The sequence below is a fragment of the Lontra canadensis genome, unplaced genomic scaffold (assembly GCF_010015895.1).
Source record: "Lontra canadensis isolate GAN:19392208 unplaced genomic scaffold, GSC_riverotter_1.0 scaffold119, whole genome shotgun sequence".
Lineage (NCBI taxonomy): Eukaryota > Metazoa > Chordata > Mammalia > Carnivora > Mustelidae > Lontra > Lontra canadensis.
The window spans coordinates 1,224,796-1,237,709 of NW_022631113.1; the positions used below are offsets into that span (position 1 = coordinate 1,224,796).

General features: G+C 35.2%; 1 protein-coding gene across 1 annotated transcript in view; it reads left to right on the forward strand.

Annotated features, from left to right (window-relative positions):
- Positions 1 to 12,914, forward strand: part of DACH1 (dachshund family transcription factor 1) — a 421,261-nt gene that overhangs the window by 173,374 nt on the left and 234,973 nt on the right. The window contains exon 2 of the mRNA XM_032841074.1: positions 9,088 to 9,203. Within this exon, the coding sequence (XP_032696965.1) occupies positions 9,088 to 9,203 (116 nt within the window). The remainder of the gene's footprint in view (positions 1 to 9,087; positions 9,204 to 12,914) is intronic.

A 12,914-nucleotide genomic window follows, 5' to 3' on the forward strand; every position in this document is an offset into this window, starting at 1 on the left:
GGAACAGGTCATGGTATATTCCAGTGAAATAAAATACTTAATGCATCGCTATTGGTTCAAACAAAATCTAGCTAATAGAAATTGTAAAGAAGATCTATTGAATTTGAAATTTAAATTGAAAAAATTTAAGAAATAAAGCGTTTAAAGTGTGACTATGGAACCTATAGTTTCTATAAAAGATTAGTTTCGATAGTGCCTATTTTAGTTGGAATATCTTTTAATATTAAATTTAAATTTCATAAAATATGGTTTTGAGGTATGACAGGAACTGTGAAAAAGAAGCCAATAAAGTATTAATTCTTCTCAAAATCTTAAGAAAGTCATGTATTATTGTTTCTAATTATTCTGGGATTTGTCTCTTAAGGGATCATAGTCATTCTTTGCAGATAATTATAAAAAAGATCTTTTGTGGTAGACCCATCTGTGCCTTGAAAGTCTTCTGAGAAGAAGAGAAAATTATAAGGTGATTAAAAGGTTAAAAGTATTTAGCTTTCTAGACAAACTTGTTGCTAAATGACATTTGCAAACAATGTAATCCCTGGAAGAAATATCATATATGTCAATGTACAGTATATATTATGGAAAGGTAAAAATAAATAATATTAAACATTTATATTTTTAATTAAAACTTTAAGTTACATTAAACTGCTTTTTAATCCACAAAATATTAATACAATCTGAATGTATTTTTATGATGAATCACTACATATACTTTTAAGGTATCATTTATCATTGATGTAAGTAAATAATTTATATAATATGCTTTGATGAAAGTTAATCTTAAAAAACATATTCCCTAAATTAAGGAATCAAAACTAGGGTTATTATATTAATTCTGAGATTAATATAACTAAATACATTACATTAATTTTAAAGAATTTTTTAATGTGGCTCTTATGTATAGATTCTAAAAAGGGGGAGAGGGGCTTGTAGACGTTAAGGACTAGATTATCCCAAGTATGTAACCTGTCCGACAGGGACTCTCTTTAGCATTCTGGCTGTCATTTATTAACTCAGTATACAAATGCTTAAGAATATCTTAGTCACATTCCGATATGTTAGAACTCTTTTGGGGATAATTTCTTATTCAGTATTTAATAGCTCTAACAAAGGTGGAAACTCAGATATTTTGTCAGTGATCTGGGCAACAGGTTTTGTGTCAAATTTCTGATACTGTTTCAGGCCTGGATAGTGTGAGTTTTGAAGTCAGAGGCAACAATAACTCTTCCTCATCAAAGTAGCTAATTCTAACTCCCAGTTATTTTTTGTTGGTGATGATTTCAGTTTATTTAGGTTAACCTTCTGTTTTGAGTAATTATCAAGTCTTACATCCACTCCGTAGAATATGTGAATTCCTGCTTTTCTTGTCCTTAGGAAATAATTCACAAGTGAGAATTGTCATGTGACATATGATGCAGCATGGCTTGGTAATATAGAAGCATGAGGGATTTCCATGATTTAAACATCAGCATACTGTGAGGAAGAACATATTCCACTAGGGCACAAGTCTCTAAACAACCTCCCTGGAAATAACTGTTTTTCATGATAAACCAAATTTCATGAATGCCTATTTTACACATTCTTAGAGATTTATAATACATATCAGTATAGTGAGAACTCTGAGAAACTGTCCCACAAAACAAAAATATTAAAAGCTTTGGGAATTTGTGAAGTGCTTCCACAACACACATGCCCATTGATTAGGATTAACTAAGCATTTCCCAAATTCATTTGAGCACAGAGCATTTTTTAAAAATTATTTTAAATTCTTTTTCAAAGGAAATTTTATTTTGTGTTTGTATATGTATTTGTTTAGACAGAATTTTCTTCTGTCTTAGTCTTGCTCAGGTTGCCATAACAAAATACCATAGCCTGAGTGACTTGAAAAACAGAAAATTATTTTCTCATAGATCTGGAGGGGCAGTCTGAGATCAGGGTACTAGTATGGTCAGTTTTTTGGGGGATGGTTGTAGATGGCCTTCCTACTGTGTCCTTAAGTAGCTGAGAGAGAGAGCAAACAAGCATTCTGGTGTCTCTAATTATAAGGCCCTAATCTCATCATGAGGTCCTCACTGATACATCCTCATCTAAGCATAATTACCTCCCTAAGGTCCCATCTCCAAATACCATCACATTAGGGTTAGGGTCTCCACTTATGGATGTGGAGGAAAGCACAATTCAGTTTATAATACTTGCCCTATAAAGAGATGAAGGACTCTTGGGTGCTTTGGGCTCGTGAGCCATGATCTGAGGGTGCTCCTCAAGTGTCAGCTGGTGATATTTTAAGTGTCTGCTCTGTGGAACTTGGTATTTTGGTGACTATGGAAAATCATCTCTGTGATGAGTTAGTTCATAATCTATTTGTATTGAGAAATACACATTGCTGGGGAAACACACCTATACTGAAAACACAGAAAGTCCAAACCAATGAGAGAAATGAGATTAAAAAAGTGCTCACATTTGCCATCATTGCAAAAAAAGTAATATATCCTTCAAACTTTTGCTGTCTATAGCATAAACAAAACAAAACAAAACAAAAAAACTCCATGCAATGGGAAAATATGGTGACCATAGACTTTCTGGATTATTCATATTGTCGTCTTTCAAAAAGCTGAAAAAAGTTCAGCTAGCAAGTTAACAAGCTCTTTCTAAGGGAAAAGTATCTGTTTGTAAACTGAGGATTGTGAATCCTCTGCTTCTTTTAGTGAAATGTATACACATGTTAATCTTCAGAGGTTCTTTGCACTTTTTATTTTGATGGATTTATTTTATGAGGTTGATTTAATCTGGAAGAGATCAATGATTATTTGTACTTTACATATTTTAGATTAATTTTATAGTTCTCACAAGAGTAATATTTTTATATATAATTATCTAATTTTTATTACATGTTTTAGAAATGAACTACAGAATAAAGATCAAGAGGATAAATTGTATCTAGGTACCTTCCATTGTTCGCTTTGGCAGCTCATATATGGTATCTAGTTTCCGCTATGTGTAGAGGTAAATCTCAGGCACTGATCAAGTTTAGCCAGGGTCATAGTTTGTCCACAGTGAATTATCTAAAAAATATGGCCAGTCATTCAAGTGTTAAATGAATGTGAAACAGTGAAACAGTTTGCTTTTATATTTCAAATTAAGATATGCTTTGGACAGATAATCTGAAACCTTCAGATATAGAAAAAATATGTACTACTTTAAGCAGCAATTATCCCTTCTAATATTTTATTTTATTTTATTTTATTTTATTTTATTTTATTTTATTTTTTTGACAGAGATCACAAATAGTCAGAGAGGCAGGCAGAGAGAGAGAGAGAGGAGGGGAAGCAGGCTCCCCTCTGAGCAGAGAGCCTGATGCGGGGCTCGATCCCAGGACCCTGGGATCATGACCTGAGCCGAAGGCAGAGGCTTTAACCCACTGAGCCACCCAGGCACCCCCCCTTCTAATATTTTAGTATGTCTCTTTCCAGTCTTTTTTCTATATATGTTCATTGCTTTTTTTACTTAATTTCCCTCTCCCTCTTGTGCTCCGGTATGTACACATCTGCAGGTTTTATCTTGCTTTTTTCATTTCACTTAGGACATAAGCATTTTCTCACAATCTCTTTAAAAACATCACTCTTCATGACTTCAAAATGTTCAAGTAGATATGTAAATCTTAAGGAAATTGTACCTTTCCTTTTAGAAGTATGAATGTGTGTGTGTGTGTGTGTGTACGTACGTGTATCCTATTTTTGACTATATGTTTAGTCATTGTTCTCATATATTTTCACTTGGCTTTGTGGAAGTAGTTTACTAGAAAAAAATTTGCAGACTGTGAACACGCAATTGGAATTTTCCTGGGGAGAAGGCAAATGAACTCTTGTCGACTCATGGAGCAAGCGACTTTCACCTGTAAATTCTTGTTTGTATTCCAAGACTAGAATCAATGCTCACTTGCTGCTGTGTATTTTAGTTCTGTGCTCTAATCCCACAGGCTATTTCATTTTGTCTTCCTCCCCAAAGAAGGGAGCATTTCTTTATTCTTGCAATGCTAGTGTCTAGCCCATTGCTTGTCCTACAGTACCTCCTTTCTCTCGGATAGATGGATGAATGAATTGAATGTTTGAATGGAACCCTGCTTTAAGCTGGTAGGATTTGGAACCAAAATTTCTGCTAAGCAGCTACTTTTGCATTCCCTAATTAATAACTTATCGCAGTCCCTCTGGATTTTACATGTTTCTCTGTTCCAACTCTCAGAAAGGAAATCGAACTTAATTTCTCAAAAACTACTGAAAAGATTAGCAGAAGATGTCTATGGAGAAGACTGGGGAATGGCAGACTCCGTGATATACCCTCCCTCTAACATTTTAAATGTCTCCACCCTTTGGATGCACTTAGCTGCTTATTAATTCATATCACTTTAGTTTTCTTTTGTTAAGTTGGATTTTGACTTCACCCTGAGTAAGTACAATAAAGGATCAGGAAGAGTTGGTAAACATTATACAGTTGTGGGAGAGAGACAGAAATTAGCATGAGACTGATTTAATGGTGTGAACTAAGGAGAGACATCTGCCCAGGGATCTGTTAGGAAGAGAAAGATTTTTTTATTCAAGAGCTGTGGGAGAGAGCATGCCTGGGTGGATTCCTAAGTAAGTGAGATATTAAGTGTGGATTTGGACATCTCTAAGCCATTGCTCTCCTCTTATAATGCAGATAGTTGAAAATACTAAAGGCTGCACTGTGGCTCATGTGTAAAGCTGGCAAAAACAATTACCAAAGTCATAAATTTGATTTCATTCAAGCTGTTAAGGGTAATAATTTATTTAAGTGAGGTCTTCTGCTTTGATTAGAACTAGGAAAGTTCAGCTGTTCTAATCCTCTGGGGTAGAGCTGGGTTACTGTTTCAGATAAGGAGGCTTGAAGGTGGCTACTACTGAGGCTGTTGATCATTCCAACAGGAAATGCTTTTGCTAATTGTTTCATTTCCTCTTTTCAGTTAAGTGTTTATTTTTCTTTCCAAGAGTAACTTCTTTCTTACAAAGTAAACAGGTCCACTTAAAAAAAAAATCCTAATTTAATCGGATGTTTTCAGAGAAGTTACAGCTAACCTATGGCTTGATCAAAGCCACACTTCTCTAGTAAATTGGTAGAGCCAGGATTTGAAGATAGAGTTATCAAGACTGTATCTGTGTGGCCAGAAGGTCACAGTACCACACTGGTTCTGAGAATTTGCCTAAAGCTCTGTGGAAAGTAATTTAAATATTCAAGTATTTTACAATTCAGTTCTCTTCCATAGAGACAAACCCTCTGGCAGTTAGTGACTAAGACTGCTTACCAAACCCACCAATAAGAGGACCTAACCCAACTGTTGATGAAGGAAGGTCTTGTTAATAAATAAACCCTGTAACTTTCCCTCTGCCAGGAAGTCACGTATAACTCGAAGGAGAGGTTCTAGTGGTCTTATTCTTGAAAATTCTTATTTAAGGGTAAGTGACTTGACCATCCTTCCAAATCTTTTCTTCCAGTCCCCTCCATTCTTAGAGTAGGTATCTCAAAAATGTGCTCCCTTCTAATTGTAAAGTAATCCTCAGTAGGGTGTTCATTGATGGCTTTAGGGTGTAACCACCACCAGGGGTATTTGCATTTTAATGGAAGGCTTTAAAAGATCTAAGGCTTCAAGACTGAAAGCAGTATATCTCTACTGGTGAAATTGGAGGCCCCGTGATAGATTGGGTAGGAGATATCTGGGGTGAAAGGAGCCCACTGGGTCTATTCTAATCACAGCATGAGCTAAAGTGTTCCTACTTAGTGGCCTGACTTCCACTTCCAGAGTGAGGGCAGTGAGGACAGCTCCTGTGGCCTGAATAATAAAGTACTCTTCAACAGTTTCACTTTCTTTAAAAGCAAAACAAATTAAAGGGCTAAAACAAAACTTTAAAATGTTAGTTTCCTTTTTCTTTCCCATTTTCTCCAAAGCATCTTGCTTGAGATCTCTCAGTATCTCCTTTTCCCTGGACCTCTGATGTAATTTAGGATTATACTGAGACTTAAAATTCCCAACTTTTGTCAGGCCATACTTTGAGACCACTGGAATGGATGAGGTAGAATACTTGACGAATTTTGGGGAAAGGACTTCCTAAATTGGATTAAAACTTATTTAAAGACATACAGTGGAAAAAAAAAAAAAAGGAAAACAGAAAGAAAATAAATATATGTAGTAATCCAGGCACTGAGTTAAGTTTTTAGGACATAGAGATATTTTATACACTTTCTGCCATGTATGCTGGAGAGTAAAACAAATGCACAGATTACTATGATCAGTGTAGAGAAAGCTATGATAGAATTGTTCACTATGGGTTATCATGATGCATATAAAGCATACTAACTAGAAGTGGTTAGTAAGTAGGATAGTTAAAGTATAGCCAAGTTTAGCCAGGTGAAATGGGGATGATGGTGAGTTTGTGTAGAAAAGGCCTTGGGGACAAGGGAAGCAGCATCTATAAAGGTGGTATAAATGGGAGACCAAAGCAACTTGTGACACTCTGCACTTGGGGTGGGGGAGGGGCACATGAATGTAAGAATAAAATGGTGCAATTGGAAAAGTAGGCATGGGCTAAGCATTGGAAGCCTTTGCAGCCATGGTAAGGAGTGTAAATCTTACAGAGAACTACTGATATGTTTAAGCAAATGGAAAACATGATCAAATTAGCATTTTAGAAAAAATCCTCCTAAGATCAGTATGGAGAGTTGTCCTGACTCCGGACTCTAGGCTTTATAGCTACATATGGACTCCGTAAGCATGGAGGTAGATCTTAGGAGAGTTCAGAATAGTCGGTCAAGTAAGAAATGAGGGATTGACCTGGAAGATAGAAGCAGGGATAGAGAAAGGAGAATGGATCAGAGAGGTATCTTCATTGAGATGATATTTGAGTGTACAAGGTTGGCAGGGGAGACACAGCTGAGTCCTGGATTTTTGGCTTAGTCAGTTAGGTTCCATTTTGCTGAACCAGGGAAAGAGAGATAGGTTTTAATGGGGGAAGATGCTGAGTTCAGATTTGGACAAGCTGAGTCTTAGATTATCAAAGAACATCTAAGCAGAGATTTCCGGTAGACAGGAATTAATCTGTCTGAATCCCAGGAGGAAGACCTATATTGTAGATACACATTTAGCCATTATTCCTCAGGATCTCAGGGATGTCAGTAGCAGGATTACTCAGGAAGAATGACGATTATCAGAGGGCTGTTGATTAACCCTAGGTAAGTAACCAAAGTTAAACAAACAGCTGAAGATAAAGAATGATAATAACAGATAAGATTAAGTAGCCAGACAGTTACTACACTATGAGGGAGAATGTCCTTATGGAATAGCAAAACAAACTCACAGTCTCCTTGCTTTTGGTTCAAAGCCCTTCAGGATTCTGACCCAGGCAGTAAATTTGGTATTATCCATCTTTGTTGCTCATCTTCCTTGACCTGTTTTGGCTCACTGGAGATAATCCTGTACATTCATACGTTGTCATGTTTCCATTCATCTCATATTCTCACTGGGGTGCACTTTCCTTCCATTCTTTTCCTCTTCATAGCTGCCTAACTCTTCCTGCAGAATTCTCTTCTAATGCTTCTGCTGCCATGAAATTTTATCTTGCGTTCCTCAACATGGAAGTATCATCATCCAGCCTAACGTCCAATTAGTATTCAGCTTGCAACTTTCTTACGACACTTAGCACATTCTGGTGTATGCCATAGTTATTTATGCACCAGATTGTCCCCTTTAGGCATAAGTATAAACTCCTGAAAGCTAAAGAACCCATTCTCCCAAATTAATCACAGTGGACACTGTGATTCAAATGACAGCGTACTGCTTTGAAAACAGCAAGTGCTTAATAATTGTTTGTTAAACGATCACATGTATTACTTACACTGAATAATAAAGGCAAGATCTTTGACTCTTCTGATGAGGCAAAGGATCTCAGTTGAGGCTAAGATGGAAATGTGAACTTAGGAAGGCTCTTTCCGGTGGTTCTGAGATGTCGAGGCACATACTGGCCATATGATGGAAAAGCATTTCATAAAAGCGTATACATGATACAGGCACAGAAAGGAGAAACATAATGCTAAGTGTGTTTGTTTCAAGAATTGCTAAAATTATATTCTTCGTATTGTTCTCATGCAAAAATAGCAAACCCTTACCTCTTTTTCACCTTGTGCTTTTAAAATTTTAAAAGTTAATTTCATGCAATAAGTATGTAAAGGACAAGTACCACTAAAACACAAACAAGATGTATTTTTATTTATCCTAAAGACAAATATAAGATGTTATACTGGCAGTTTCTCAGCGATGTCCTGCAAATAATCCTAAGCCTTTCCAATTTATTTTGGGGTATTAAAAGTAAAGCAACCTAGTGGGGCTGTTCATTTAAATAGAATAGGGTTAAATGATAACTTGACTTATCTTTTAAATGACAAAAAATAAAGAAATTGCAAGACCTTTTCACACATTAGATATGTATTGTCATTTATCATCTAGATATCAGGCTAGCAGTGCGAAGTAATAAAACATATCATCGAAAAATGTGCTATAGGTCTGAATCACTCTTTCATTCCACCTCCCAGCTAACTGTAGTATTAAATCAAACAAGCAGAACATTTCCTTAGGCAGCCATTGCCTTTTAATTTCCTGAAGAACCTTAAAATATCATTCATTACAAGTACTACACATATTTGGTTTTTAAAAGTCTCATAAATCAATAGCAGGCTGACTGTAATAATTATTACAAGTTAGTGCATAATTTTCGTGCTGAAGGCTGCATGCAGAACTTTAGCATATGCAAACGAGGCAATTCAAACTGTGTATAGATATTAATATGAAGAAGCAGGTAACGAGGTGCAGGCTATGAATTATGCATCAAGAGTGGCTGATCTTCAATGAGGAAAATGAATTCAGCATGTAATCTAATTAGTGATGGAAGTCTATTACATCTAACTGCAAAAGCAACCGTCCTTGAAACAAATTTATTTACAGTCCATGTTACCACTTGAAACAACTTTGAAATGATGTGTAAGACAACAGCTTAATTGTAAAAATTTTTTGTTTGTTTGTTTCAGTTCTAGACCTGGAAGGCCTCCTAAGAGGACTCAAAGTGTCACCTCTCCAGAGAACTCTCATATCATGCCACATTCTGTCCCTGGCCTCATGTCTCCTGGGATAATCCCACCAACAGGTAAGAATGCTACCCATTTATGACAAAACATTAAAAGTCAGCTGATGCCATAGTTCTTATATGGGTATATGTATGTTTACATAGATATTTATGCTCATCAATTGTGTTTTGTGCACACTAATATTGTGTTGTTCATGAGAATTTCTTGCAAAATTGCATTGTGGTTATCATCATTTCTTTATTTAAAATAAAGTGAAAGAAGCTAAATTGAGCACCATACTAGGAGTGATTCTACTTAATCCTCTCACCAATTTCAAACAACAAATTATTATCCATATTTTCCTGGTAAGTAGTCAAAGCTGGGAGAGAGTCAAGTGACTCTCCCAAGGTCAATTAGCTTATAACTGTTAGTGGTTATTCAAATCCAGGTCTCTGGGTTCTAAATTTATGTTTTCATTCATAAGAATTCTGAAATAAGTTGAAACGCATCCAAACAAGACTAACTATGTCAATAAAATATCTATTTTTTCAAACTATAGTCTGAATACATTTCCATTAGAAACCTCTGAAAGATGTTCATTTCCGGAATTTTAAAAACATTCAAGAAAAGAAAAAATAGTCCTGACTGCACAAGTTCCATACCATAAACAACTTTAATAATGCACTAGACATGAAAACAACTCATTTGGTTCTACCACTTTGATGTGTTCATTGAGGCTTTAATTTATTTACACCTGTTTGCCCACTTTCCGTGTTTCATCCAGACCAATGAGCAAATTAAAATAACAATTGTCATGATTTTACTTGTACTCATTCTTATCATCACAGGAGTTTATTGAGGAAATATATATATAAACACAATTGCCGTTAACACAAACTAATACAGAAAGATAAGCTGGCAAGATGGGGAGAGAGTCTTCCTCTTTTCTCTGAATTCCCATATCAGTGTTTTCTTTTTATTTTGTAACATTTCTCTTTCTCTATGCTATGATACTATCATGGATAACCTGATTTCATAGTTCATATTTGGTAGAGAGCTCTTTGAAAGTATGACTATTTTAATTCACCTTATTTTTGTGAGAACATCTGAATGGTTCTTTCACTTTTGTGGACCTTTATCAAACATCTGTTGAGTTGAATTTGAAACTATTTCTTCATTTTACGTATTTAATTTTTTCCAGTAAGGTACCACGATATATACTTAGCAGCAAATTATTTTAAGTGCCACGGAGTGTTGTATTTTTATGCTAATTTTGTAGATGAAAAATTGAGACATAGAAAAATGAAATCAATAGTTGAACATGACCCAGTTAAGAATGAGTATCATCATTTCCATTTGTTTAATTAGTCATGTTCCTCAAGTGATTGAATCCTACTGGCTGAAATTCTAATTCCAAATTTGAGATTCAGAAAAGAAATTGACAGTGCTTGTTAAATTTAACTGGTATTATTTAACTAGATAAAATTTCCTGATCTGAAAATTTGGCGATTTTTTGGTACCACGTAGGCTAGATATAACTAAAATCTTAACTGTTCATGTCTTATGCTTGAAAGACTCAGGTGTGTCAGAAGAAAGAATTGTTGACTTAATTAACTTCTCAATGAACTGTGTTATGGAGATTAAAAAATCATTTTAATAATCATTATTCTGTATTTGAAAAGTTTGTGTTGCGGGTATCTTATGGGGGAAAAGTATTTTAGATTGTAGTCATATTAAGATAGGGAAGATCTGGTTCCAAATTGTCTGCCAACATTTAATATTTCAAGGGGAAGACAATAAATAGTTCATTACAAAAGTAATGAAGAAATAAGATGATTTTATCACAGTCTAAGTATAGCAATACCTCACATAGTTAACACCAAAAAGTAACCTGGGGGTAAGTAAAATTTCTAAACTGATGATCGTATGCCAAAACTGAAAATCAAAATATTAAGTTATTTTCGATAGACCCCTTTCTGAAATATATTACATATTTCCCTGGCTTGGTGAACAGAGACACCAAAGATAATTTAAACTTGACTCATTATTAGGAACATTCATTTTTTAATTTTTAAAATGTTTTAAAAGATTTTATTTATTTATTTGACAGGCAGAGATCACAAGTAGGCAGAGAGGCAGGCAGAGAGAGAGGGGGAAGCAGGCTCCCTGCTGAGCAGAGAGCCTGATGTGGGGCTCCATCCCAGGACTCTGGGATCATGACCTGAGCTGAAGGCAGAGACTTTAACCCACTGAGCCACCCAGGTGCCCCAGGAACATTCATTTTTGAAATAGGATCAATTTTATGTATTTCAATTGCTGTCCTGTTCTCAGACATGTTTTTGTTTGTTTACTTTTGTTCTTCCTCATGTATTGTGAACCCAGAAACCAGAATTTCTTTCAAGCTTATTAAGCATTATATTGATACAGACTTTAAAGAGTTATGTTCTAGATAAAGATGAGGAAATAGAGGCTCATCACGAGAGCAAAATGGATTGAAAATTAGGTTTTGAACAGCTCAGTGCTCTATAGAGCCCAGCGAATGACTTTAAGACATGGGGAGCATGACTTTACTCATTACCATTTCACTTACTTTCTTTTTTATTTGTTCCAAGTTTTTAATTTAAATTTTAGTTAGTTTACATATAGTGTAATACTAGTTTTAGGAGTAGAATTTGTGTCAACACGGACATATAACAGCCAGTGCCCATCACAAGTGCCCCCGTTAATACCCATGACGCCTGTAGCCCATCCTCCCATCCACCTCCCCCTCAGCAACCCTCAGTTTGTTCTCTATGGTTCAGAGTCTCTTATGGTTTGACTCCCTCCCTCTCTCTCTCGCTCTCTTTTTTCCTTTCTCCTGTGTTCATCTGTTTTGTTTCTTAAATTCCATGTATATTTCACTTACTTTCAACTTTCAGAGATTGTCCGTAGATTTGTACCTGCCAGGAATTTGACTGTTGCCCATGAATGGTGTTATCTTAATATATTGGGTGATTGCTCTTTCTGCATAGAATTTTTCTAGATGGAGAAGTTTAGATTTTAGTTGAACACAGATTAATACCTCCATCCCTTGGACTATTTACTCACTTGAAACATTAACTGGAAATCTAATGGTCTTAAAGAAATCTTACAGTTCTTAAAAGAGTGTAACGCTTTTCTTCCAAGGAGAATTTAGTGTGTTCAGGGAACATAATCCACTATGAATATATAGAATTTTATCTCCCAGGACTTTTTTTTTTTACTTGCTACTTTCTTTTCTATATTTGTGACTTTAAACACACACACGCACACACACACATACACACACATTTTTTTTTTCTTCCTAAGATGGGGAATGTGAAGTGTGTTAGTTATTTTTTTAAACATGATGAAGAAGTTACATATCAGTATTGCTGGTATTAAGCAACTAGTTTGATGATGTTTCTACCATGTTTTTAACCTGTGGCTTTGGAATTTTAAAAATTTATTTCCAAGAGTCTATAGTTAGATCAGTATCTTTAAGAAGCTTGGATATGTTTCTAAAACTAGTGAAACAAACAAATAAGCATTTAAGCCTCAAGAAAACAAGGAAAGAAAAGAAACATCCCCTGCCCTTAAAATCTCAAATCCTTTCTAAGATTTAAACTGTAACCTACCTGTGAAGATTGACCCGTACTTTTGGACTCCCAGTATTACCATTTGAAATGTATAAACAATGCAAATTTACCTTTGATGTTGCCAAAATTGGTCCTGTGAAAAAGGAAATTTATTAATTTTGACAAATTTATAAAAATCTATCAATTTATTCTTAA